A 22,527-nucleotide genomic window follows, 5' to 3' on the forward strand; every position below is an offset into this window, starting at 1 on the left:
TGTCCGCCTGAGGGAGCCGAGAGTCCAGCCCGAGCTGGTTCATGGAATCCCGGAGTTGGTTGGGTTGAAGGGACCTCAAAGCTCCTCCAGCTCCAACCCCTGCCACGGGCAGGGACCCCTTCCACTGGAGCAGCTTGCTCCAAGCCCCTGCGTCCAACCTGGCCTTGAACACTGCCAGGGATGGGGCAGCCACAGCTTCTCTGGACACCCTGTGCCAGCGCCTCGACACATGCATTTCAGATGATGCTAAAACAGATACAATGCAGCACTGTTGGTCATTGTAATATTTCATTCAGATGAGGTAAAAAATAGGGGGCGAACAGCTTGGGTACATGCAGAGCAGACGGATTCACAAAGCACACCACACTTGAGAAAAGACTGTCCACTGGGGTCTTTTATTCCCTCTTCAACAATTTCTAATAGAAACGGATTATATACAAGATTACTCCTGTACAGAAATCCCTTAGATCTACCAAACAATCTTGCTGGATATTCCAAAGTTTTGCAAGAAAATGTCTCTTAATAAGAACAGGAACATAAATCACCTTCTGCATCTATCAAAATTCTCACTGGGGAAAAGTAGCATAAAAAATTAAACTAATATTGGAAACAAGATATTTACTGTTCTTGGAGGATTATTCTTTGACCACAGGTAAGAAAGACGAGTCTTTATATAAAAATGTCATTAAAAACATCACAATACTGATACATTCCTACAATAACACAACTATAACTTCACTCAATACAGGATTATTCTGTCATAACTATGTAACATATGGTACTAGACTTACCTGTCAGGTAACACTAAAAACCTGTCTATATGGTTAGTTTTGGTTCAGTTTTGAGGCAGAATTATACAGTCTTCCTGAAGTCCAAAGCAGTGGGAGGCTGAAGAGCTTTGATGTGAAAGCCCTATGCTTGTGCAGGGTTAGAGCACACGCCTTGAGCTCACAGCCAGCCAGTACACATGTGACTTGGAGCACTGGTAAAGCTGGAACAGGGCTACATGTACAACCAAAATTAATTGGATAAATGTCCTTCAGAAATGCACAGGTGTCAGAAAGAGCTGTCCCCTCTGCTTTTCACCCCTAAAACAAGGTAAAGAATGCTCCTTAGAGGAGTTACTAAAGTGCTCTCTTGGCTATCTGCTGTTCTGTTGACCTGCTTCTAAGCAGCTGTCCAAGTAACAGTGTGAACCCAGGCAAATACTGAGTGTCAGCTCTTCAGAGCCAAAGAAAAGCTCTGCACGCCTGCTTTGTGCAGGCAGGGCAAAACGTGTTACTACCATTTGCATCGGGTTTGAACAATCTCTTATTCCTTCTATCAAACAAAATAATCACAACTATATTATCTTCTCTATCTAATGGCAAGGTGGATCTAAGTGCCATCTGCACAGCTGGAATTATTAACTAAAGCTCATTAAAAATACAAACAGGAGAGGAAATAAACTATCACTCAAGAGTACAAATCAAATACTTCATAGTTAAGCATCTGCATGGTGCGATTACTAAGACGGAGCAGCAATGCAAAGCCTTTGACATCAACGGTATGTAATTTCATCAAAATGCAGAGAAAAAAAACCCCACACTTTGAAAGACAGAACAAACATACAAAGAAACACCTGAAAGAACAAACCAAACCCCCTCCTTGCAGGGTAGTTTCACAAGTTTCTGAAGTCAAGGTTTGGAGATAAGGTTATTTTGTGACCTAAACTTCACAGTCAGGCAGATCTTCTCTCCCCACCTCAAAAGATTCTTTGCTGATTGACAATAGTTCACGCAGCTCTTTGTTTTCAAGCTGCAAAATCAATATTTTTGCTGAAATAGAAATGAGCTAATTCACAATTAAAGGACAATCATCTTTCAATAATCCGCTCCTCCACAGGTAAATTAAACTGATTTTGTAACATAAGCATTAAGGCAGTGCTAGCAAGAGAGGAACTACATCATTTACAGCTAATATTTTGCTTCTGGCTACATGTGTGCATGTGTACATGTGCGTAGACATAATATACATAATACAGTCATTAAGAACCTGAAAATTAACAGATCGTGTTTTGCATTTCCTGACCCCCACCCCCAACGTTTTGATTGCTATAAATCCTTGACACATGCAAGTCCAGAGTGAGTTTAGGCACTCCCAAAGCTCGATCCTTAGTAGTTGTATTTGTTCTTACCTCCAATTGAGCTAGTTTCTCCTGAACTTTAAAGAACTGATCATCATCGACTTGAACAGCTTTTCTCATCACCTCTCCCATCTCACATATTCTGTCTATTTGACTTTCAATTTCCTGAAAGACGTAAAAGCAATATATTCAATATGTTCAGGCAAAAGCAGCAGCAATTTTTCCCTTCTAAATCCATTACTTTCATTTTCTTGATTTTTTATTATTTCCCTGTTTTGAATTTTAATCCTTTCCTCCCAAGCACCTGCAACCCTTTCTAACTGGTATAATATTTAAAGATGAACATGTACCTTTTCATCATGAGTCATTAGTGAAAACAGCGAAGAGAATTACATCAGACAGCAAGATAAAGCATCTTTACTTACCAAGAAGGAAATAATTTCAAGTGTGACAGGGACTGGGGGCAACAGATTCAGGTTCATGTGAACAGAGTTTAGTATGCAGCAAATTTCCTATTGCTTTGTTAGAAAAGCCTGACTGAATTAAGAACACCGACCATAAAGGCAAATGAGTTTCATGACTAAGTAACTGTGAAGTAAACAGCTTCATTTCAGCAGGATGCCAAGCAAGGAAAGTAAACCATGTCAGACTAGAGCTTCCTGAGGCAGTCTGTACAGAACACATCTAGACACAGCTCTAATCCTTTGGGAGATGGAATTTGTTGAAGCTCAGAAACACACATATAAAGAGCATTGAAAAGTTCTAAGAGGTACTGATTATGTAGCAACAAATCCTGTTTGGAGAGTGTTCTGTTTCCAAATACAGTATTCAGAGAGGAACTCAAATGTGCAAACACAAAAATGCTGTTAAGTGGCAAGAATCATAGAGTCACAGAGTGGTTTGGGTTGAATGGACCTTAAAGCTCATCCAGTTCCAATCCCCTGCCACGGGCAGGGGCACCTTCCACTAGAGCAGTTTGCTCCAAGCCCTGTCTAAGAACTTGGAATTTCTGAAGCATTTTAACGCAACAAAAATATAAGGTTATCACAAAGCCCTTTGGGGAATACCAGATAAAGTGACAGGACAGAGGCTTTTTCCTCTAAGCATCAGTAGTTATTCTACTGCCTCTGGAAGATAAATATATCACCAGAGCAAAGAATTCAGTTTTAAATTCCATGATTCGGGAAATATGTAAACAGATTAGAGCATCTAAAAGACATCTGGAGGAACAAGAAAACCTTGGATTACTTAATCTGGGAAGAAAGAATTACTTTGTTTTTCCCTAAACGGAAAGACGGTTACAGCAAGAATTTAGCTCTTAAAAAGACATTAAAAGGTTGTTACTGTTTTCCAAGTGCTGGAGAAAAATTCATGGATTTAATCTGAAGTACAGAAGATTTTTCCCCAGTGAAACAAAAGCAGTGACAGAGAATAATGATGGAAGCTTTGTACAAATGTTAGGACTTGATAAACAGAGCAATTCATGCCCCTAAGCAAGCATTGGAAGCAAGACACTGCTGAGCTAGCTACTGCAGAAGACCTAAGTGACACAAACTAGAGAACAAGTTGCCACGTATCGGTGGAAAACACATGTGCAGAGTTAGGTTAGCTCCAATACCGATTAAAACCCCACAAGATATGATATGTCACTAGCTTTAACCAGCTTGCTATTCTCTAATCACATAAAAATGCATCTTAACAAATGCTTAACTGAAATCATAAGCTTAAATGGGGATTTAATGTTATTACTAGATGCCTAAACATAAAATAGGCAGCATTTTTCAGCAGCCACAGCTCAGAGGTCTGAAGTCACTGATGAAGGGGAACTTTTAGGCCACTGAGTATGCAGATTTAAAAACATTTGGGAGTGATGGTCTCTTAAGAATAAAACACACTGCAGCTCACAGAGATTTAGAAGGATCTTCTCCCTCTGTTAAAATTCCTGAACAGTAACAACTCTGATGCCTTTGATTTTATTGTAGAGAATCATGTGCATTACGCTTAACACAGGGAATTTAGGACCTAGTGCATAAAGAATAAGCCTTCACCCCAGCTGCAAAAGGGCTGTGCTTTTCAGTGTCCTCTGTGATAACTGTTACAACCATTAACAGTTGGAATCTCTATCCCTGGAAAAGGAATATAGAAAAAAATACCAGCAAAGAGAGACAGGAGTTTCAGAAAATGTCTTTTGTAGCAGAGATGTTCCCTGGATGGAAACAAATGTTGTACAAAAGCAAGAGACAGGGAACAGGTGTCTTGAGCCCTCTTCTGACCCCATCCCACCTTACCAAAGAATTAGCCTGGTGAACGTTCAAGGCTGGTTCAGCATCTTCACTTTTTCTCCCTTGCAACAGCTGTAACATCTGCTTTCTGTATTTGCTCATGATAAGCTCCAGTGCATCCTGGTGTTCCTCCAGCGAGATCCACAGCTCTGCAAAGCACTGCATTTCATTGCCACGAACTACAAGCCATTTTCCATAGCCATGTCAGCCGTTGCCGTTTCCCCGTACCAGCTGCTCCCCTCCTTGGTGCTATCCCATCACTCCCCTTCCCAGTGCAGCCCCAGGGCTCGGGCCTGTGGCCACCGGCTGTCTGGAGCCATTAGCAGACCAAGGGGCCATCTCAACAGCAGTTCCCACTTCCAAGGCATAGAAACACAGAATCACAGAACAGTTTGAGTTGGAAAGGGCCTTACGATAATCCCCTTCCAATCCCCTGCCACAAGCAGGGACACCTTCCACAAGACCATGTGGCCTGAGGCCCTGTCCAACTTGGCCTTGAATGCTGCCAGAGCTGGGGCATTCATCACTTCTTTGGGCACCCTGTGCCAGTGCCTCACTACCCTCACAAGGAAGAACTTCCTTATATCTAACCTAAATCTCCCCTATTTAAGTCTGAACCCATTATCCCTTGTCCTATCACTACAGTCCCTGATGAAGAGTCCCTGTCCAGCATCCTTGCAGTCCCCTTCAGACACCGGGAGCTGCTCTGAGGTCTCCACGCAGCTTCTCCAGGCTGAACAGCCCCAGTGTTCTCAGCCGGGCTCCGTACAGGAGGCGCTCCAGCCCCTGAGCATCCTCGCGGCCTCCTCTGGAGTTGCTCCATGTCCTTATGTTGAGAACACCAGAACTGCACTCAGTGGGGTCTCACGAGAGCAGAGGGGCAGGATCACCTCCTGCTACCTCCTGGGGCACCCAGCGGCCCTGGCAGAAGGCCGAACAGACGCGCTCCCCGGTCCCCTCGGCAGGCCCCGCCACACATCACACCCCAGCGCACCACCCAACGGCCCCGGGAGCTCCAAACACCCCTTCCCGATACCCCCCCCCCCGGGTCCCGGCACATCTCAGCCCCCGGTGCCACCGCACTCACCCCTGTTCTCCCGCTGCAGGTCGCGTATCTGCGTGTTCTCCTGAGACAGGAGCGCGTGAGGCCGCAGCCGGGACAAGTCGGTCCGCTCCGCCGCGGTGCCCTGGCCCTGCTGAAGACACGGCGATCAGCCCGTGCCGCCCCGCAGCCACCCCACCGCCGCCCGCCACACCGGGCTCACCTTCTCGGCCCACGCCGCGCCCGCCTCTCTCATGGCGGCCACTCGCTGGTGCAGGACGGCGGACTGGTCGATGAGCGACTCGGCCGCGGTGTCGTGCTCCTTCAGCCGCTCCAGCAGCGTCCGCGCGTCTGTCAGGATCTTCTCGATGGTGCAGTTCATGGCGACCGGCTCCTCAGCCCCGCGCCCGCCTCATGACCGGCAGCGCGCGACCCCGCCGCTTCCGCCCCCGGTTAGGCGGCGGGTCCGTGTGTGGGTCCGGGTTCGGGTCCAGGGCCCAGTGCCGGGCCGGACCCTTGACGTGGAGCTCGGGCCGCCGCGCTCTTTACTGCTGCGGGCTGCCTCTCAGGAGGAGGGCGGGCGCTGCAGCGCCATCGGACCCCCGTCGACGCCCGCGACCGTGTCGGCGGAAGCTCAGCCCTGCGTTCTCTCCGCCCCAGAGCGCTGAGGCGCGGGCGATGCGCGCTCCCAGCGGCGGTGCTGCCGGAGGTGCCCGGGCGGAGCGGCTCCGGTTCGCGCCAGCGCGATGGGAGAGCAGCGTGCCCAGGCAGCCAAGAAGCCCCAGCATCCTGGCCTGTATCACCACCAGAGTGGCAGCAGAGCCAGGGCAGTGATTGTCTCCCTGCACTGAGCACTGGTGAGGCCGCACCTCGAATCCTGTGTTCAGCTCTGGGCCCCTCACTTCAAGAGAGACATTGAGGTGCTGGAGCGGGGCCAGAGAAGGGCAACGGAGCTGGTGCAGGGCCTGGAGCACAAGTGTGATGGGGAAGGGCTGAAGGACCTGGGGGATTCAGTCTGGAGAAGAGAAGGCTCGGGGGACCTGGTCGCTGCCTACAACTGCCTGACAGAAGGATGGAGCCAGGAGGAGCTGGGCTCTGCTTCCAAGGAACAAGGGATGGGACAAGAGGAAACGGCCTCAAGGTGCACCAGGGGATGTTTAGGCTGGATATTAGGAACAGTTTCTTCCCCAGACGGTGCTCAGGCATTGGAACAGGCTGCCCAGGCAGCACTGGAGTCACCATCCCTGCAAGTGTTCACACACCGTGGAGACGAGGCCGTTAAGTGCCATGGGTTAGTGATGGCCTTGGCAGTGCTGGGGAATGGTTGGACTGGATGAGCTTAAAGGGCTTTTCCAACCTGGTTGATTCTGTGATTCTGTGTCCCTGACCCAGGGTGCTGTTATCTTCTCCACTCCTGCCTTAGACAGCGCATGATAAACCCGGGCTGAGGGCTGCTGGGCTGTCTGCTTATCTTATGCTCCCATGTGCCCCTCTTCACTGCAAACATCCTCCACTCCAGCTAAAATAACAAGCTGTGCAATGCTGACTTGCTCCTTTGGTATTTATTTGCTAACTAAAGCTACTGTCCGTGATCTGTGATGTCCTTGATGTTTGGAGTAACTTTGAGCCACAAAGCTCCTTTATTTTATATCACTAACTTTATCAATCATGTTTTCAACAATAAGGTTCCCATGGCACTCCCTCTGACTTAAGTTAAAGACTCACAAGACTCACTCAGACACACAAGAAAAAACTAGGATGCTTTATCAGATGAAGGTTTCTGTGGGATCCCAGACACCACCAAGCCCGGTGCGGAAGTGCTGAGTAAGACAATTTTATATAAGCAACAATGTCAAACCATTCCTACAGTCCAGAAGAGGACAGAGTAAGCATCTGCATTTGGAGTGTTTCATCAGAATCAGATTAGTAAGTGAAGTAGGATATAGATTTTGCAAATTCGGGAAGTGTAATGCTCCTTTATAGTAAACTGCATGAACTAAATGTCCAGACCATGCTTTACACCATGTGTTACCTTCTGGGCCTTCCTTATTTTTCTTCTTGTTAGAGAATACTACAAAGTTAAGACAACATGTTATGAGAATTCCTTTTTTGTAACAGGTAATTCACAAACATTTGGAAAAACAACAAATATCAACTGCTAGTTGCAGTTGCCAGGTTGCTCAAAAGCCCTGGTGAAGGATCATTACACCTCAGCAGAAGCTGCACGTGGATTGTATGTCTGAATCTCTGGCCTGGCCCTTGCCTTTATACTCCTGATTTAATAAACGCTTCTCCCTGGCTTTAGAGATGACATCCTGGCCTTCCATGCCAAGTAGAGACAAGCAAAGGAGACAAGGGTCAGCACTGCTCTATCAGACTTTTCAGTTCAGGACCAGTGTAATCCCTTCTGGGATTCAGGCTCTTTGAAATAAAACTGTAGAATGAGAATCAGTTAAGTCTACTATACTACGGCCACAAAGCACTAAGTCTTGTGTTCTCACTCTGGGATGCAGCTCATCCCCTCTCCAGCAGATCTTTTGACACAGAATCATTTGTTCAGCTTCCATGGGACAGTAGAATAAGTTAGTGTGGCGCCAGGACACCGACTGATCCCAGTAGGACAAAGCTCCTTGATTTAAATGCTGGGAATGTTTGTCACCAGATGTTCTAGTACGGAGCAAGAGAGCTTAAATCAACGGATGAGCTTTTTCTGAGTAGTGGTGTCTTGTAATTCCTTTGGCTTATCACATCCATTCTGTATAAACTAAAGAGAATGTATAAATTTGGCCTCTCAAACTTTTTAGTGTTTAACTTCAATTCGATTAAACACTTATGTATGTGTACAAAGTGAAAAATGAGGGTACAAGAGGTTAATGTTTTAATGCTTTTAATAACTCTTAACCACATGGCTGTATTTTGTCAAACAGAACATGGATTTGTTCTAGCAGGAACAAAGCATGTTGAGGCTCTCCAAAACAGCATGAAAACCATTTCTAGGCCATCTTTGAAAAATAACTTACGATTTTTATGTTTTAATTTTATAAGTAGTATTTATAGTATTTCTGTGATGGAATAAACAGGTTCTTGCTCACAGTAGGAAAGTAGAAAGGAAACCTAGCCAGACCTGGAACAGGTTTGGGCATCAGTACAGAGGATGTGAATGTGCACCAGGTGATGCCCGTAACTTACCGAGGAACTGGAGGTGGAGTAAATTGTGGATGATAATGCCCAGAGGAATTGATGGGCTGAAAATGGCAACATCCGCAACAGACCAAGTGGCATCTAAATGCTGGAAATAGATAAAAGAATAAAGGGCAAATTTCTAGGATAATTCTTGGGTTTCAGGTAAAATCATATTAATCCTAAGTGTGGTCAGCACAGTTTGAAAACTTGTGGCTAAGTCTCTGACAGGTCTCACACCATCGTTCTGCAGACACCGGCTTCTTTCATGTCCACTACAAGTCCTTCCTTGAAAAACTTGGTGTCTAACAGCCAAACATATCATCAGCTCCAGTTTGTTTGCAAAGGCCTCTCTCACACCACTCCCCCAACACTTCTTACTGCTGGCTTTTAGAATCTGGTGCTGGTGTTAACACAACCATCAGCTACTGTTACAGTGTCACTGATATTGTCCTCCACAAAATCTGCAGCACATTAGGCCAAGTGAATCCTCCTCTTGTACTTCCCAGCCTGTACTTCCAGGTGGATTACTGCTGCATAAACCCAGAGTTCATCTGTGACAAAAACTATTACCCAGAAACTCAGTCTTATTGTTCATCTCAATTATCCTGCTTTGATAAATCTTGAAGAGTCACCCACTGCATCACAGCACTCATGTTTATGAGTCTAATATTCTTTTTACTATCAAAACAAATGTCCTTAAGATGAAATCCAGGCTAGAAAAAAGGGAAAACATTATCGCTGATAAATTGATATATCCAGCTTTTTAAATCTCTCAGCAGCAAGACTCCACTGCTGATAAAATGCTGACCAAGGGATTCCACAATAATTATTCTGGAATGCTTAATACATAATGTCAAGATATTCTGCTTTTTGGAAATGAGGTTCAGAATTTATCTTCTCTTTGCTGTACCTACAGATTCTCAGAACATGTGATCCAACAACTGAACCCACCATGTTCAACAGGTACACATCCCATTAAAATAAATCTTTCTCTTGTTAAAGCCAGGAATGCACACCAACATGCAGAAGTGCTAAGTCAGGAGGCTTTGTGCCTTCTCTCACCCAGGGTTTAGGTTCATCCATGCCATGAAGAACATCCCGACAGTGCCAGAACCACCGCACCTTTTGAAGATTAATAAATAATCCAGAAGAGGGTGAACAAAAGTTTGCAGGTTTTCCATGAGCTCCTTAATAGATTGTAAATGCATGTGGCTCTTGGACTACTTTTTCATGCTATCTATTTGTCTACCAGTCTATTTTATGCCTCTGAAACATTTCTCTAAAACAAAAATAGGTAAAGGAACATTTTAGAACCTCAGCTGTGTTGTTAAAGCTCAACTTTCTTTAATATTGTTCTGAAAGTTTACTAACTTAATCCCCAGATGATAGGATATAATCTGTATTTCAATATAACCTTTAACTCACATATAACAACAATGTTGTTATTTGCAATTAGCAAATAGTTTTCCAAAGGCTCCCAGTTTAGTATTTGACTCTCGCTTTCATCATTTAATGATTTACAGTAATGAGCTGGAACATCAGGATTTTGTACTGAAATGGCCAAAATAGTTGTCCAGGCATCGTTGCCCTCCTGTGACAGAACTCAGATGTTTTTGTGGAGAGTTAGCCAAAAGCAATATACAATGCCATGGCTTCTGTTTCATTCTTACTGACAAACAACAACAAAGTGACTGTCAGGACTGGTAGTCAGAGCCTCAGGAGCTTCTGAAGGGCTGTTACTTTGCTGAGATTGTGCCCTTTGTTTAAGTTTTGTTTGACAAGTGCTTTATAAATGAGCAGAAGAGGTGGTTTATGTTTCATTAATGAGGCTGATAGTGGTTAATTACTGAAGTTATGTAAACAATCCAATACCAGATGAAGCCAAGCAGGTCAGTTATGTAGAGAAGCTCCAGCTGGAGTAGATATGACTTCCTTTAACCAGTTCTTTTGTGTGACTGTAGTGGGCTCTCAGGTCTCCCGTTTTTATTGTCACACAAACTTTCGAATAGGAGAAGGGGCCTGTTAAAATAATATAATTGTATGTATTTAACGTGGACCAGTAACTTGGTGTGAATCACTGCATGACTGGACAGCATGTGGGTTGGAGCAAATGACCACAGGCTAATGATTTACGTGGCACTGCACTTGATTTATACTATGACTAAGTTTTAGGTTCCTATATTCTTATTTTAGAAATTGAATTTATTCTGAATCCACTAGGGTTTATAATACGGACAGAAGAGGGATTAGTTACCTTCTAAAAACCTGAGCTTCAGACTTGAGTTTCCTGAAGGCAATAGGCTTTAAATGCCCGTGTCCCTCAGGCACATTTGACCAGCTTACCAATAAGGTATCATATCAGAAAAGGTACTAAAAAAAAGTCAGTAGTATTAAAAGGTAAAGGAAATAGTTCACAAACCCCTGCTTGTTTTTCCAACTTTCATGGGAAAGGCTGAAAAACTGGATGAAAAGCCAGTGGTGTATGTGAAAGACACTGCTGCAAAAGAAATCCGAGTTCTAACAATTGTAACGTCTTCACTGTTACTACTGAAGTTTTTGTGATGTCTTAGTAAATTGCTGTATAAGGCTGCTTTTACCAGAAAGACAAATGCTGATCATAATGAAACTTAAAAGCTCATTATCTTTGTCTGTACTGTGTAAACAGTACATTCCAGCCCTCTGTCACCACACATCATCAATGTCGGGCATTTGAAAGCTCAAAAAGCCCTGTAAGATGCTCAAACAACACCCATGAGTCAATCTTTTTTGATCCTGAAAGTCAGACTCAACCATTCACCTCCAAAGACTAGGAGATTCCTAAATGGTGACAGACTGTGTGGAAATCAGTAGCATGCTCTTCTCTGGAGCCTATGGAATACAAATGTAACTCTGAAGGGTAATATTAGCTTGCTATGCCATGAAAACCTATTGTCCCTAAAGACTATTTTAAGTGACTTTGCAGTAAGATAACCAACATGGACTGAGTTTTTCCCTTTGACACCTAATTCCATGAAGTCTACAACACACCCAGGTTTTCCTAATGTAAATCAAGAATTGTTCTTCCACAGAAGAAAAGTGACACCCTTCTGGAAGTAGTATGTTTGCATCTAACCTTCCGTACATCATGTTGGGGAGCAAGCATAATGACATGATACCTAACAAGAAAGTGCCCTACCAAAGATCACATACTTTATCTAGGAAATGAGCAAAACCTCAGATCATAATGATTCATGTATGAGAAATTATTAAGAATGGAAATACTTGGGGGTTTAAGAATGAAATTTTGCAGAAGTAGCAGCAACAGAAGTTGCTAACAGTTGTGGTCTGTTATGGGAGCACATGAGCCTTGTGCTCACTGCATCAGCTCAGGTGTGTCAGAATTAGAATAGGGAGAACCAGGTGAGTGGTTTGTGTTTGGAGATCCTGACTTCATCAGTGTTTCCAAAATCAAATAATACTGCTGCAGTATTTCTCTGCCCAGGAAATGAACATTATCCATTTACACACAGACATGGCAATCTTAAACAAGCAAAATGGGAGAATTTAGAATTCTACCAAGAATATTTAGTAAGTGGACACAGAGAACTCTGGGAAGCAGTGACGTGAGGGTCCCATGGCCTCTGTCCCTGATGACCCAGTTATTATTTGATTTATGTGGACTTGCAGCTGCCCTTGCTGCGACCCCAGGAAAGGCTGTGTGGGAAGTTTGTGTCTCTGAGTGCAGCATTGCTCTGCGCAGTGTCTGGAGCCTTGTGTATGCTCAGAAACTGATAAATACGGAAAAGGCCCTGTTTGCTCCAGCTGGACTCAGACTCGGAGCAGCGCTGCAGCTCCACGGACTCAGCTCTGGGAGCCAGAAATTCTGCAACTACCGTGAGTATTTCATGTACTTCCCTGACTGCTCTGGGATTATAAATTGTTGCTCTGGCCATAAATCAATTTGCCATGTGAAAATATTTCAAGCATTGGGCTTTTTTCTTCTTTTTCCTTCCTTTTTTCCCCCTTTAAACATCTGACTAAATGAAAATAGAAGAGGCTTTTAAATTTGGCATCCTACTGACAAGAATTTGTTCCAGCAGTTCTTCATTTGACATCCAGAGTGAAGTAAAATGACTTTTAAATTCCATTATCTGTTTCCCTTCCCCAAAGTACCTGGAAAACACTAAGTTCCAAACAACCTCTAACCTCTTATTTTACAATATATAAAGATGATACCTTTGAAATAATTGTTCATGGGGTAGCAATTCCAAAGGATGATAAGATAATTCCAACACAGTCCATTAGTGAAATAAGTCAATTCCTATTATGGTGATTATATGACAAGGAAAAGTGGGATTTCTTCAAACAGCAGCTTTGGGGAGCTTCTTGGAACATTAAAACTGGGAGAAACAGATATAACCTTAATAATGCATGTAAGCTGCATACAGGATGAATCAAGTGATCCTACAACTTATGCTGTGAAAGAATTCTTTAATGACAGTAATCAGTGATTGCTGAATTGCTTGAGTGAAACTGAATAGCTCATCTGGGAGCAAGCATATTGACACCAACTGTGCTCAGTTATCATTTGTTTCAGGTTTTGGTTTAAATTTCACAAATGAAAAAACTAAGTTATGCTTTCCAGAAGCAAAAAGAGTGCAGCGATTTAACACCGAGACTGAAACATGCTATCTGGCTCCAGTGCATGATCAGTAATGTACCACAAGGTGTGTTAAATAAATGTTGGAGACCTTCAGCTTGAGTTCCTAAAATTCCCAGTAAACAAGAAATTTCCTTATGACTCAACTGTCAAAATATTTACTATAACAGTTGAAGTACTGTCAATACATACCTCTTAAAGACGCCCCAGAGCCTCTTCTACAAGTAGATTTTGCATGTTAACAAATTTGATAAGTTAATATGTTACTTTATAATACTGTATTTTAGAGCAATAGAAATAGTAAAAACATCTTTCACCATAAATAAAAATGGATACATGTACTGTACGTTCCAGTCTGAACGTGTACATTCTATTAAGTGTCTGCTTTGTGATACTATATTACTTTTATCGATTATTGGGTTCTGTTTTGTTTTCTTTACTGGCTTCCATCTTCTTTGATAAACTGAGAAGTCATTAGGGCAGGACTAAGAACTGAATGTTGGTGAATTTCTGTATTAGACAGGTAATTAACCCTTTGAATCAACATCCACTCCAGTTTATATTGAACATTAGTAGTTCAGAAGACTGATTATTGTCAAAACTAAACTTGGAAAAGTGGAACATTTTCAAACGTGCTTAAGCAACCTACAGCCTAGGACTCATCGTCTAGGAAAAAAAGGAAAAAACCCATAACTCCACTTACACACTTACAGAGACTTTTAAAATTGAAACCAAACAGATATGACACACTCCCCATCAGGATTTCACACATGAAAATACCGAGCTGAAACAGCATCTCGGGAGTAACTGAAAAGAAGGAAAAGCAGGGAATAGCTTTTACGCAGATGACATTTTCTTTCAGGTCAGTATGTCTGGCTGAAGACTAAAGACTTTAATCCTCTGTTACTACTTGTAATTTTATGAAACAAGTTACTAAAATCTTTTGATTTCAGTTCTTTTTAAGCTAAAGACCTTTATGAACCTTCTCTTCAATTACAGAATCATAAGGATTGCAAAGGATCATCTAGTTCCAACCCCCAAACATATTTCTTTCTTTTTGCTTCCTTTTTAAAGCACACTTACACAAAACATATAGCTGTATTTTGAGTTAACAGAAAAAATGAGCACAAAATATTTTGGTTTGGAAACAGCATGACTGTAACTGCCCTAAGCCCCCAGAGCTCTCTGCCAACTTCACTTCAACTTTGTCCAAGTGATTATGTTTTGAAAATTACAATCAGGCACGTACTACATTCTGTCCAGGATTCCCACAGCCTTCAGTGTGGAGCTGAGCTCTGTGTGCGTGCAGAATTTACTTGCCTACATGGCAAAGGATTACTGAACATATGTGTGGGCTGAAGAAGTGTCCTTTAGGTCACTGTTCACTCCTATGAGGTGAGAGAGATTAGGGACAGCTACTGAGCTTCTGTTCCTTCAGCAGCTTCTCAAGTTTGGAGGAGGTTTCCCTACTGCTAATAGACTCACACAAAGGGCGAGGCAAAGGTTGCAACACATGACTACAACAGTCGATCTTAGAAATAAACAAAACTTATCCTGTCCTAGAAAATTAAGTTCCTACTTTACACATCTTAATCTGATCTTTATATTTTTGTTATAAAAAGCCCAATGCAATTTTATATCAGGAAAACAAATTTGTTAACAGTGAATTCTAGAGTGTCAGAAAATGAAACAGTGGCATTCATATGCAAGCATGACCATTACTCTTGTTTCAGGACAGTATAGCATTCTTCAAATAACTTCTGGATTTACTATAAATACTGCTATAACGTTCTCTTAATTTAAGAATTTTAATTTACGAAGTCTTGTTCTAAGCTGTGAATTCTGTGGTTGCAACTGATAACTTTTGTTAGCCAGAAAAAATCGGTAAGAAGGTCTAAATCCTCAAATCTGTTCCTAATACAATATTGAAGTTGAGGGAACTTTGCCTAATCAAAGTCTGTTTCCAAGATTTAGAATATTTTATCAAAACACCACCTTGTGTTTGGCCATATGTACTTCATACTTCCAATATAATACTTTTCAGACTGGGTTGGTGTCATTTTATATTAGCTTCTGTTCTTCTATTATCTTTATTTAAAGAACTACTGGATCCCAGAAGCATGTTTCTTAAGCAAATACACATTTTTGGGGAAAAATGTAGACTTTGCCCAGGCCAAACTGATCTAACTGATAAGGACCTCATGATTCAGTGAGTCACTTCTTTCTCAAACAAATATTTACTAACAGAGATAACAAAAAAACCCCCAGCATTCCAGCCTCACTGCATCTTTTCACCTTCTGCTAACAACATGAACAGAAAGTGTTCAGTTCCAGAGATCAGTCCAGATTGAGGGGAAGGGGTGTGTGTCTTTCAAGAAGTACACTTCCTTACAGTGAAAGTCAAAGCATCCAAGTGTAGCCCAGGCTCCTTCACTAACCAAGGGGAAGAGAAAAGCTCTCTAGAGGGTAATACATCCTATAGGAAATTGATGTGTTTTGGTCTTCACAGGATGCTTTTTACTTTTTAAGGAATACAGGCTCTTAAATGTAAATCAGGCAGTGCTTAAATGAGGCAAAGCTGACTTTTACTGCATAAAAGAGTATTTATGTGAGGAAGAAGATATTCTATTCTGGCCTTTCCAGGCTGTTTTCTTCTATTTACTTCAGGTTTGACGAAGAAGTGAATGAAGCAAATTCACTAAAAGCCCATGTTTGTGCAGAAACAGAACATCCACCACATCCACATCAGTGCAAATGCCTGAACTCATTCTGGAAGCAAGTTTTCTCTATCCAGCAAAGCTCCTTCTAATCTCTTCCTGAACTAGAAAATTTACCAATGATCAGTCTGATTCCTCCACATGGTTTTGTGTAAAATTCAGAGCAAAACAGTTCTAACTATAACTTGCACATTTAGGAATGTTCTCTATTCTGAATCTGTACTGTTAGGAAAAGGAAATATTTTGCAACCTCTTTGAAAGTATTATGTGACTTCACAGATTTTCTTATGATCTGAAAATGTTCCATATTCTGGAGTTTTCTGGGTTTAACTCTGTAGCTAACCCTATCCAGCAGTTGTTTCTCGCATGATTATTTCTCTTACTTTTCCATTTCTCTAGGTTGCCCTCTGAAAGTCTATGACATAGCAAGTGAAAGAAACAGCACAGCTGGGAGCAGAACATGGCAAATACATTTGTCACTGTACCGGATGGGTATTGCCTGCCTGAGCCCATCCAGTATTATGGTGAGTAAAAGCAAAACTTCCGTATTATGAAAAAGCAGTATAGAAAATGAACATCTGTGGGAATGCCTATTATTTTCTTCATTTTAGTTTGTCTTTACAAGCTCTTAAAAACTACACATTTGTCTATCAAGCCCACACTGAAAATGAAAAGTATTAGCATGTGCTCAGACAGATTTGGTACACAACACAATCATGCTGACTGATCATTCCACATAAACATTACTGCTGCTGTCTCCCTTTGACTTGCATGAAGAAGGTTTATTGCAGTATTCCAGACACATTATAAATAGATAATGGTTATTCTATATCTTATATAATTGCAATAACTAATTTGATTATGGAAGAGGAAAAATAGTACCCAAAGCCCATTAAAATAACCCTCTAGACTGCTTAAAAAACAAACCAAAACCGAACCAACCCCAAATAAACCCACAACAACTTCCAATTTGTATTTACAGAGATTTACAAGTCCAAAGGAAGACTGAAATATGATGCATATTGCACAAGCTTTCTTCAGTATAGCTGTGTGTATTTAAGGAAGGGTGGATAAAATTAACAACAGAAAGGCAGGAAGAAGCACTCTTCATAATTCTGTACCTATATTTTGCCAAGATAAAAATTGTAAGGGATTATAAGTGGAAAAATGCTAAATAAAGCAAGCCTCTGCTTTTCACTCAACTGAATTTCAACTTTAAGTCTCCTGTCATATTAATTTTAACCCCTCTAATTTCTGGACCATGCTGCTCAGACTCTTGTGCAACACTTCCAGAATTATGCATGATATACGTATCTGTAACAAACACTTCACTTGCTTATGGGAAATATTCTGTAATGTGGACAACTAATAAAAACAACCATTAAGTGTAATACCATCAGTTGACAAGTGGTAATTATGTCCTAGTAAGAATCTACTGGCACCCACATGACATGGCCCAAACTGTTACCAAGCCATTTCTACTACATCTAAGATTCTAGTTAAAAACGTTACGGGTAGCACATTTAAAAAGAAATTACCAGACTCTTCTTCTGAAAATGTGTTCCTCTATTATTTGTTATTAAATTTTTAATCTATAAAACATTTTAAGACTTTTAAGTAGCTGATGTAGACATATTGTTTAGTTTTTTATTTCATTTCCAATTTCTTCTGTATCTAGATGTTCTGCCAGAGCACATCAACTATCAGCTGCAAGACACTGATTTTCAGACTGCTCCTTATTGCCAATATTCAACAGCTCAAATTCCTCCTCCGGTATTACAGTCCCAACCTTCCCACTCCCAGTACAGCATGTACAGCCTGGACTCTCAGTATAGTGATGGGCAGTGTGTCATCAGCAGCTGTGAATTAAGCAAACCCCCTTTCATAGCATCCCATATGGATGATGGATGTGGATACCAAGCATTAAAACGGCCAAGATTAAACCACTCTTCTTTGAGCATGAAGGGACAGGAGGAGCTGTGTGTGGTGTGTGGTGACAAGGCCTCAGGCTATCACTACAATGCACTTACCTGTGAAGGCTGCAAAGGTAAGAAGAAAACAGGCTGATCTGTATCTTAGGCAGGACCCTGGGCCCACAGTGCTCAACAGTGTTCCACATCTGTGATTTAAATGAACAGATTTTCATTGTTTTTTAAGCTGGTGTTTCTACAGAGGATTTTAATTTACCAAAGAAACCTTTTATCTAAGATGCTTACTCCAGATTCCCATTTTATACCATTTTTTGAAAAAATGCTTTCACAGTGTCTGTTTAATAGGAGCATTTCATTTTTGCATTGATTGTTCACTAGAATAGTGTCAGTTTAAGCAGCCGCTGATTTTCTGATGCCCATTTATTGTAGATTTATGTCAGTGTTACTAACTTTACTTATTTTTAAAATGAGATAAACCCAAGTAATAATTACTTGCTACTGATTTTAACTTGCTATGTGGGGGCTGTCTTAACCAGGTAAGGAACACAGCAATTAATATTCACCAGAAAGTACAAGACATAACTGTGTCGCTAAAAAAGCAAATGTCAAATCAAGGTAATGTTTCCATTGTAAAATAAACAAACAAAACCCCAAAAAACATTTACTTCTTTAAATCATTATGAGATAAAGCTCCTTAGAGATAAATTCGTTCAGTCATAACCCGATCCTTGTCTGTAGGCTTCTTTCGACGTAGCATAACCAAAAATGCAGTGTATCGATGCAAGAATGGTGGTCACTGTGAAATGGACATGTACATGCGAAGGAAGTGTCAGGAATGTCGCCTGAAGAAGTGTAAAGCTGTGGGAATGCTAGCAGAATGTAAGTGCTCCTTCCAAGATGGCTCCTTTACTCATCAACTCCATAAAACCTTTTCCAAAGCAAATCCCTTTTCCTCATCAAAGCTAAATGGTGTTGTTCTAAAACTCATTTAGCTGTAGGAAGATTGAACTTTGGAGTCTGTGGCACCTGTAGCATCTTTATTTGCAGAAACCACCAGTGCTCGGGAAGTATCTCCTTAAGTTAAGAGGCTATTCAAAGACATTACAAGAAAGCACTAACCAGAGACAGCTAAATACCCTGAACCTTGACAGGGCAGTAGGAAGCCTATCAGATGTGCTTTTTTGCTTAGAAGAAGTTATTATTATAGTCTTCATGAAAAATTCTTATGTTTTATCACAGAGCCACAAGCAAGAAACCTGCAAACATTCAGGCCTTTGGAGGATACTAAACACTAAGTCATTTAATAAATAACACGTTGCCATATTCTCTAGCAAGCATAGTTCCTTATAGGTGACTGCTCCTGTGATGAAAGACTTGTGTTAGCTCCATTAATAAGTGATTATTTCAAATTGTAATTATTTGAAAATACACATATTGACACACACTTCCATGCCTCACAGGTTTGCTGACTGAAGTACAGTGCAAGTCAAAGCGGCTCAGAAAGAATTTCAAACAGAAGAGCAGTTTTCTTTACAATATAAAGCTGGAAGATGAGGGGCTGAATAGTAGACATGTATCATCTACAACAAGATCTGGAAAAGTGGGATATTTTTCTATTTAAAAGATCTCTTTTTATCATTTATTTTTGCCTCAAGTCATTATCACCTCATTGGTTTATATTTTTTTTTTTAACAGATCCCAGAGAAGATGGAACTTACTCCAAGGGAGCATCAGCTTCTGGACCACATCGTAGCAGCACACCAAAAATACACAATTCCCCTGGAGGAAGCAAAGAAGTTTGTATGTACACAGAACAATCAACCTGTGTTGCTAAGTTGTTATCCTAAGCACTGCACCCTGGTTATATCAGATGTCTAAATGCTCTTTCATGCAGCTGCAGGAAACTGCAAGTCCTGAGGAAAGTTTTCTCTATCTCTCTGAGACAGCAGTCATCCATGTACAAGTGCTAGTGGATTTCACAAAAAGACTTCCAGGCAAGTTTCTTCCTTTGGGAAATATTGCAGAACAGTGTGACTCCTTTTCTTCCCAAGAGACAGGAACTATACAGATGGCATGAATCCGAGAATGCCACAGGCTTTAAGAAAACTCTCATTCCACTGACCAGTTTTTCTTCCAAATCTAATGATCAGGGTTACCATTTACTTGTCACAAGGACACATTAGAAGGATTCACTTCAAAAGCTTGCTAGGATTAGATTTTTCTTTTTCTGACATGGAGACATTTTCTGAAAGTACATGGACTTCAAACTACCATCCTGAGTGAATTATTATTTCAACACATTCTGAAATCCAGTTCAGTTTGCAATTTATCATAATCAAAGAAAAAAACAGATGTTCCTTCAAAGGAAAACACAGCACAGAAGGGACTAAGCAGCTCCTATTCGTATTTTCCTTTAATAAAGGACAAGGGAACATGCAATTAAATTTCAGTGTGAAGTTGACAAACATTTGGCTGGGAGGGTGATAATTCTTTCACTACTCTAGGTTGTAAAACTTACTGAGAAAAGCCAATCAGCATGTCTAAAGCAGATATTTGATGTAATTTAGCACTACTGTGGAACAGATCTGAAAGAACAGATAAGCTCTTTTCCTACCCTGCTTTGATCAGGACAAACAAAAGAATCAATAAAGTTCCTTTACTCTTGAATTCTAAGTGCAGACAATAAGCTTGTCAAAAGATGAACGTAATTTTTTAAAAGATCAGATACTAGTGAATAAGAAGTATAAATATCCACAATCACTAAGTGATGTTGCAAATTTAAAAGGTACTAGGTGTAAGCACACGTGAAGAACTTCTTCCTTATATCTAACCAGCTATTAAGAAGAAATTTTGCTTAAAGGCAGCCACAGGCTTCCTTGACTCTTAACATGTATCTTTCGCTGCAGGATTTGAAAGTTTAGCTAGTGAAGATCAGATTGCACTGCTAAAAGGGTCAACAGTTGAGGCGATGTTTTTGCGTTCAGCCCAAATATACAACCAAAGAATCAGTGAATGCCAACCATCAACAAGTGAAAGTAAGTTTGACTGACAAGCTTTGTACTAACACCGGGAGGAGGTGCTGCCAATTTGAAACAACTTCCATTCATTTTAACTGACTGAAATAATTTCCTATTCAACTGTACTGGTACTTAACAATAGTGCCAGTTATGCTTACGTACCTTCTATTGGCTTTTTATCCCCAAAGATCAGTAAAATAAAATAAAAATCAACTGAATCTCTGTTTTCCTCCCATTAGTTACAAATAAAGAGCAACATTTTTGAGTGCTAGCACAAGTTGTTGGGTGGATGGATGATATTAGCTATATTAATGATGTATTAGATGCTGTGTCAAGAGACTTTGACCAACAGTAATGCAACCAATGAACTTAGTGTTGGATAATAAAAAGAACAATTTTTTTTCTGCCTGTATGCTTCTGGGACAAGTTCACACATTTTTGTGTATATATTTGAAAAGCCGATGCAGAAATACATTTACAGTCACATTAAACTTATCTGGGAGCTGTCACCTGTCTTGTTCCAGGTCACGTAAGGCTTTCTGATCATGCAACATACTGTCACATTCAAAACCTTGATAGAAACAACATTTACTCCACGGAAATGTCTCACAGTGAAGAGAGTCCAACTTCCACTACTACCACAGGTAATGAAGGTCTCAGAATCAAAATACCTGGGAGTTTTACTTTGCTGGCCCTGTTCTCAGTCATACGGAGCAATAGTTGGTGTGGCCACTGCTCATTCTCTTCTCCTCTTCCTCTCCATTCCCTCAAGATGCTGTTACACGGACAGGCACTACATCCTCGTGGAAGGCAGAGGTTCATTTGCTTACATCCTAAGATAAAGCCTTGAGCTGTATATATCAAAAGCTGCACAACTGCAATACAACTTCTGTTACTACTTTAGGAATCAACATTGTTTTCACCACGTTTGCTGACGATTATCATGCAATAGAACAGCCTGGAGCCTTAGATTAGGGCAAAGACCACTCATAACAGCAGTGCCTGTTTCTGCATGGAAGTAACATTCTGGTTATTTTATTTATCAGGTATAACCGAGGAGTTTATTACCGCGCTGTTTTACTTCTACAGAAGCATGGGTGACCTGAAAGTGACCGAGACCGAATATGCCCTGCTCGTAGCAACGACGGTGTTCTTTTCAGGTAATGCGAGCTTTGGCTCGTCCCCGGCGCTGCCCGCCCTCACCCACCGAGCCCCCGGGTGCGGAACCGCACCGCTCCCGCTCACTGCTCTCTCGCCGCGCTCCCACAGACCGCCCGCTCCTGAGGAACAAGCGGCACGTCGAAGAGCTGCAGGAGCCGCTCCTGGGCCTCCTCTACAAGTACTCCAAGATCCATCATCCCGAGGACCCCCAGCATTTCGCCCGCCTGATCGGCCGCCTCACAGAACTACGCACCCTCAACCACACCCACGCGGAGGTGCTGGTGACGCGGAGAACCAGGGACCCGCGGCTGACCCCGCTGCTCTGCGAGGTCTGGGACCTGCACTAGGCGAGCCCGTACGGGACCCGCGCCGCTCCCCTCAGGATCGCTCCTCACGGGCACTGCTCTGCCTGGAGCCGCCTCACCGGCCC

The 22,527-nt window shown here is 41.8% G+C and overlaps 2 protein-coding genes and 1 long non-coding RNA gene across 7 annotated transcripts; 1 reads left to right on the forward strand and 2 right to left on the reverse strand.

Moving 5' to 3' along the window:
- Positions 1-367: 367 nt before the first annotated feature.
- On the reverse strand, positions 368-5,942 carry SIKE1 (suppressor of IKBKE 1). 2 transcript variants are annotated; one of them, XM_062605696.1, is made up of 5 exons: positions 5,673-5,942; positions 5,495-5,600; positions 4,414-4,556; positions 2,177-2,290; positions 368-1,797 (listed from the first exon to the last, which is right to left on the reverse strand). In XM_062605696.1, exons 1-5 carry the CDS (start codon positions 5,829-5,831, stop codon positions 1,708-1,710), a joined length of 612 nt encoding a protein of 203 aa, XP_062461680.1. In that variant the 5' UTR covers positions 5,832-5,942; the 3' UTR covers positions 368-1,707. The 2 variants fall into 2 exon arrangements, with proteins under 2 accessions (XP_062461680.1, XP_062461679.1); XM_062605695.1 differs by having other exon boundaries at positions 5,495-5,603.
- A 1,684-nt stretch (positions 5,943-7,626) lies between these two features.
- On the reverse strand, positions 7,627-22,506 carry LOC134156952 (uncharacterized). 4 transcript variants are annotated; one of them, XR_009962144.1, is made up of 4 exons: positions 22,457-22,506; positions 21,608-21,769; positions 18,019-18,107; positions 7,627-8,738 (listed from the first exon to the last, which is right to left on the reverse strand). It is a non-coding gene; the product is annotated as an uncharacterized LOC134156952 (long non-coding RNA). The 4 variants fall into 4 exon arrangements; XR_009962145.1 differs by lacking the exon at positions 22,457-22,506 and adding an exon at positions 10,505-10,651 and having other exon boundaries at positions 21,608-21,870; XR_009962142.1 differs by lacking the exon at positions 22,457-22,506 and having other exon boundaries at positions 21,608-21,870.
- Positions 12,103-22,516, forward strand: LOC134156946 (bile acid receptor-like). Its single transcript, XM_062605393.1, has 11 exons — positions 12,103-12,505; positions 16,388-16,512; positions 17,667-18,035; positions 18,658-18,798; positions 19,380-19,519; positions 19,615-19,719; positions 19,814-19,913; positions 20,826-20,954; positions 21,461-21,580; positions 21,983-22,096; positions 22,206-22,516. The coding sequence occupies exons 2-11, from the start codon at positions 16,449-16,451 to the stop codon at positions 22,442-22,444; spliced, it is 1,521 nt and encodes a 506-aa protein (XP_062461377.1). The 5' UTR covers positions 12,103-12,505; positions 16,388-16,448; the 3' UTR covers positions 22,445-22,516.
- The last annotated feature ends 11 nt before the right edge of the window (positions 22,517-22,527 follow it).

The sequence above is a fragment of the Pezoporus occidentalis genome, unplaced genomic scaffold, assembly GCF_034315485.1.
Source record: "Pezoporus occidentalis ecotype Australia unplaced genomic scaffold, CSIRO_AGI_Poc_V1 ctg92, whole genome shotgun sequence".
NCBI lineage: Eukaryota > Metazoa > Chordata > Aves > Psittaciformes > Psittacidae > Pezoporus > Pezoporus occidentalis.

Bases quoted from the DNA above. Each gene is read 5' to 3' on its own strand.
- LOC134156946 (XM_062605393.1), top strand. From the start codon at position 16,449: ATGGCAAATACATTTGTCACTGTACCGGATGGGTATTGCCTGCCTGAG. The intron at 19,520-19,614 runs GTGGGATATTTT...TTTTTTTAACAG, and splicing joins CTACAACAAGATCTGGAAAA to ATCCCAGAGAAGATGGAACT. The intron at 22,097-22,205 runs GTAATGCGAGCT...GCGCTCCCACAG, and splicing joins AACGACGGTGTTCTTTTCAG to ACCGCCCGCTCCTGAGGAAC.
- SIKE1 (XM_062605695.1), bottom strand. From the start codon at position 5,831: ATGAACTGCACCATCGAGAAGATCCTGACAGACGCGCGGACGCTGCTG. The intron at 5,604-5,672 runs GTGAGCCCGGTG...CCGTGTCTTCAG, and splicing joins GCGCGGCGTGGGCCGAGAAG to CAGGGCCAGGGCACCGCGGC. The intron at 1,798-2,176 runs GTAAGAACAAAT...TTGATTTTGCAG, and splicing joins AGAAACTAGCTCAATTGGAG to CTTGAAAACAAAGAGCTGCG.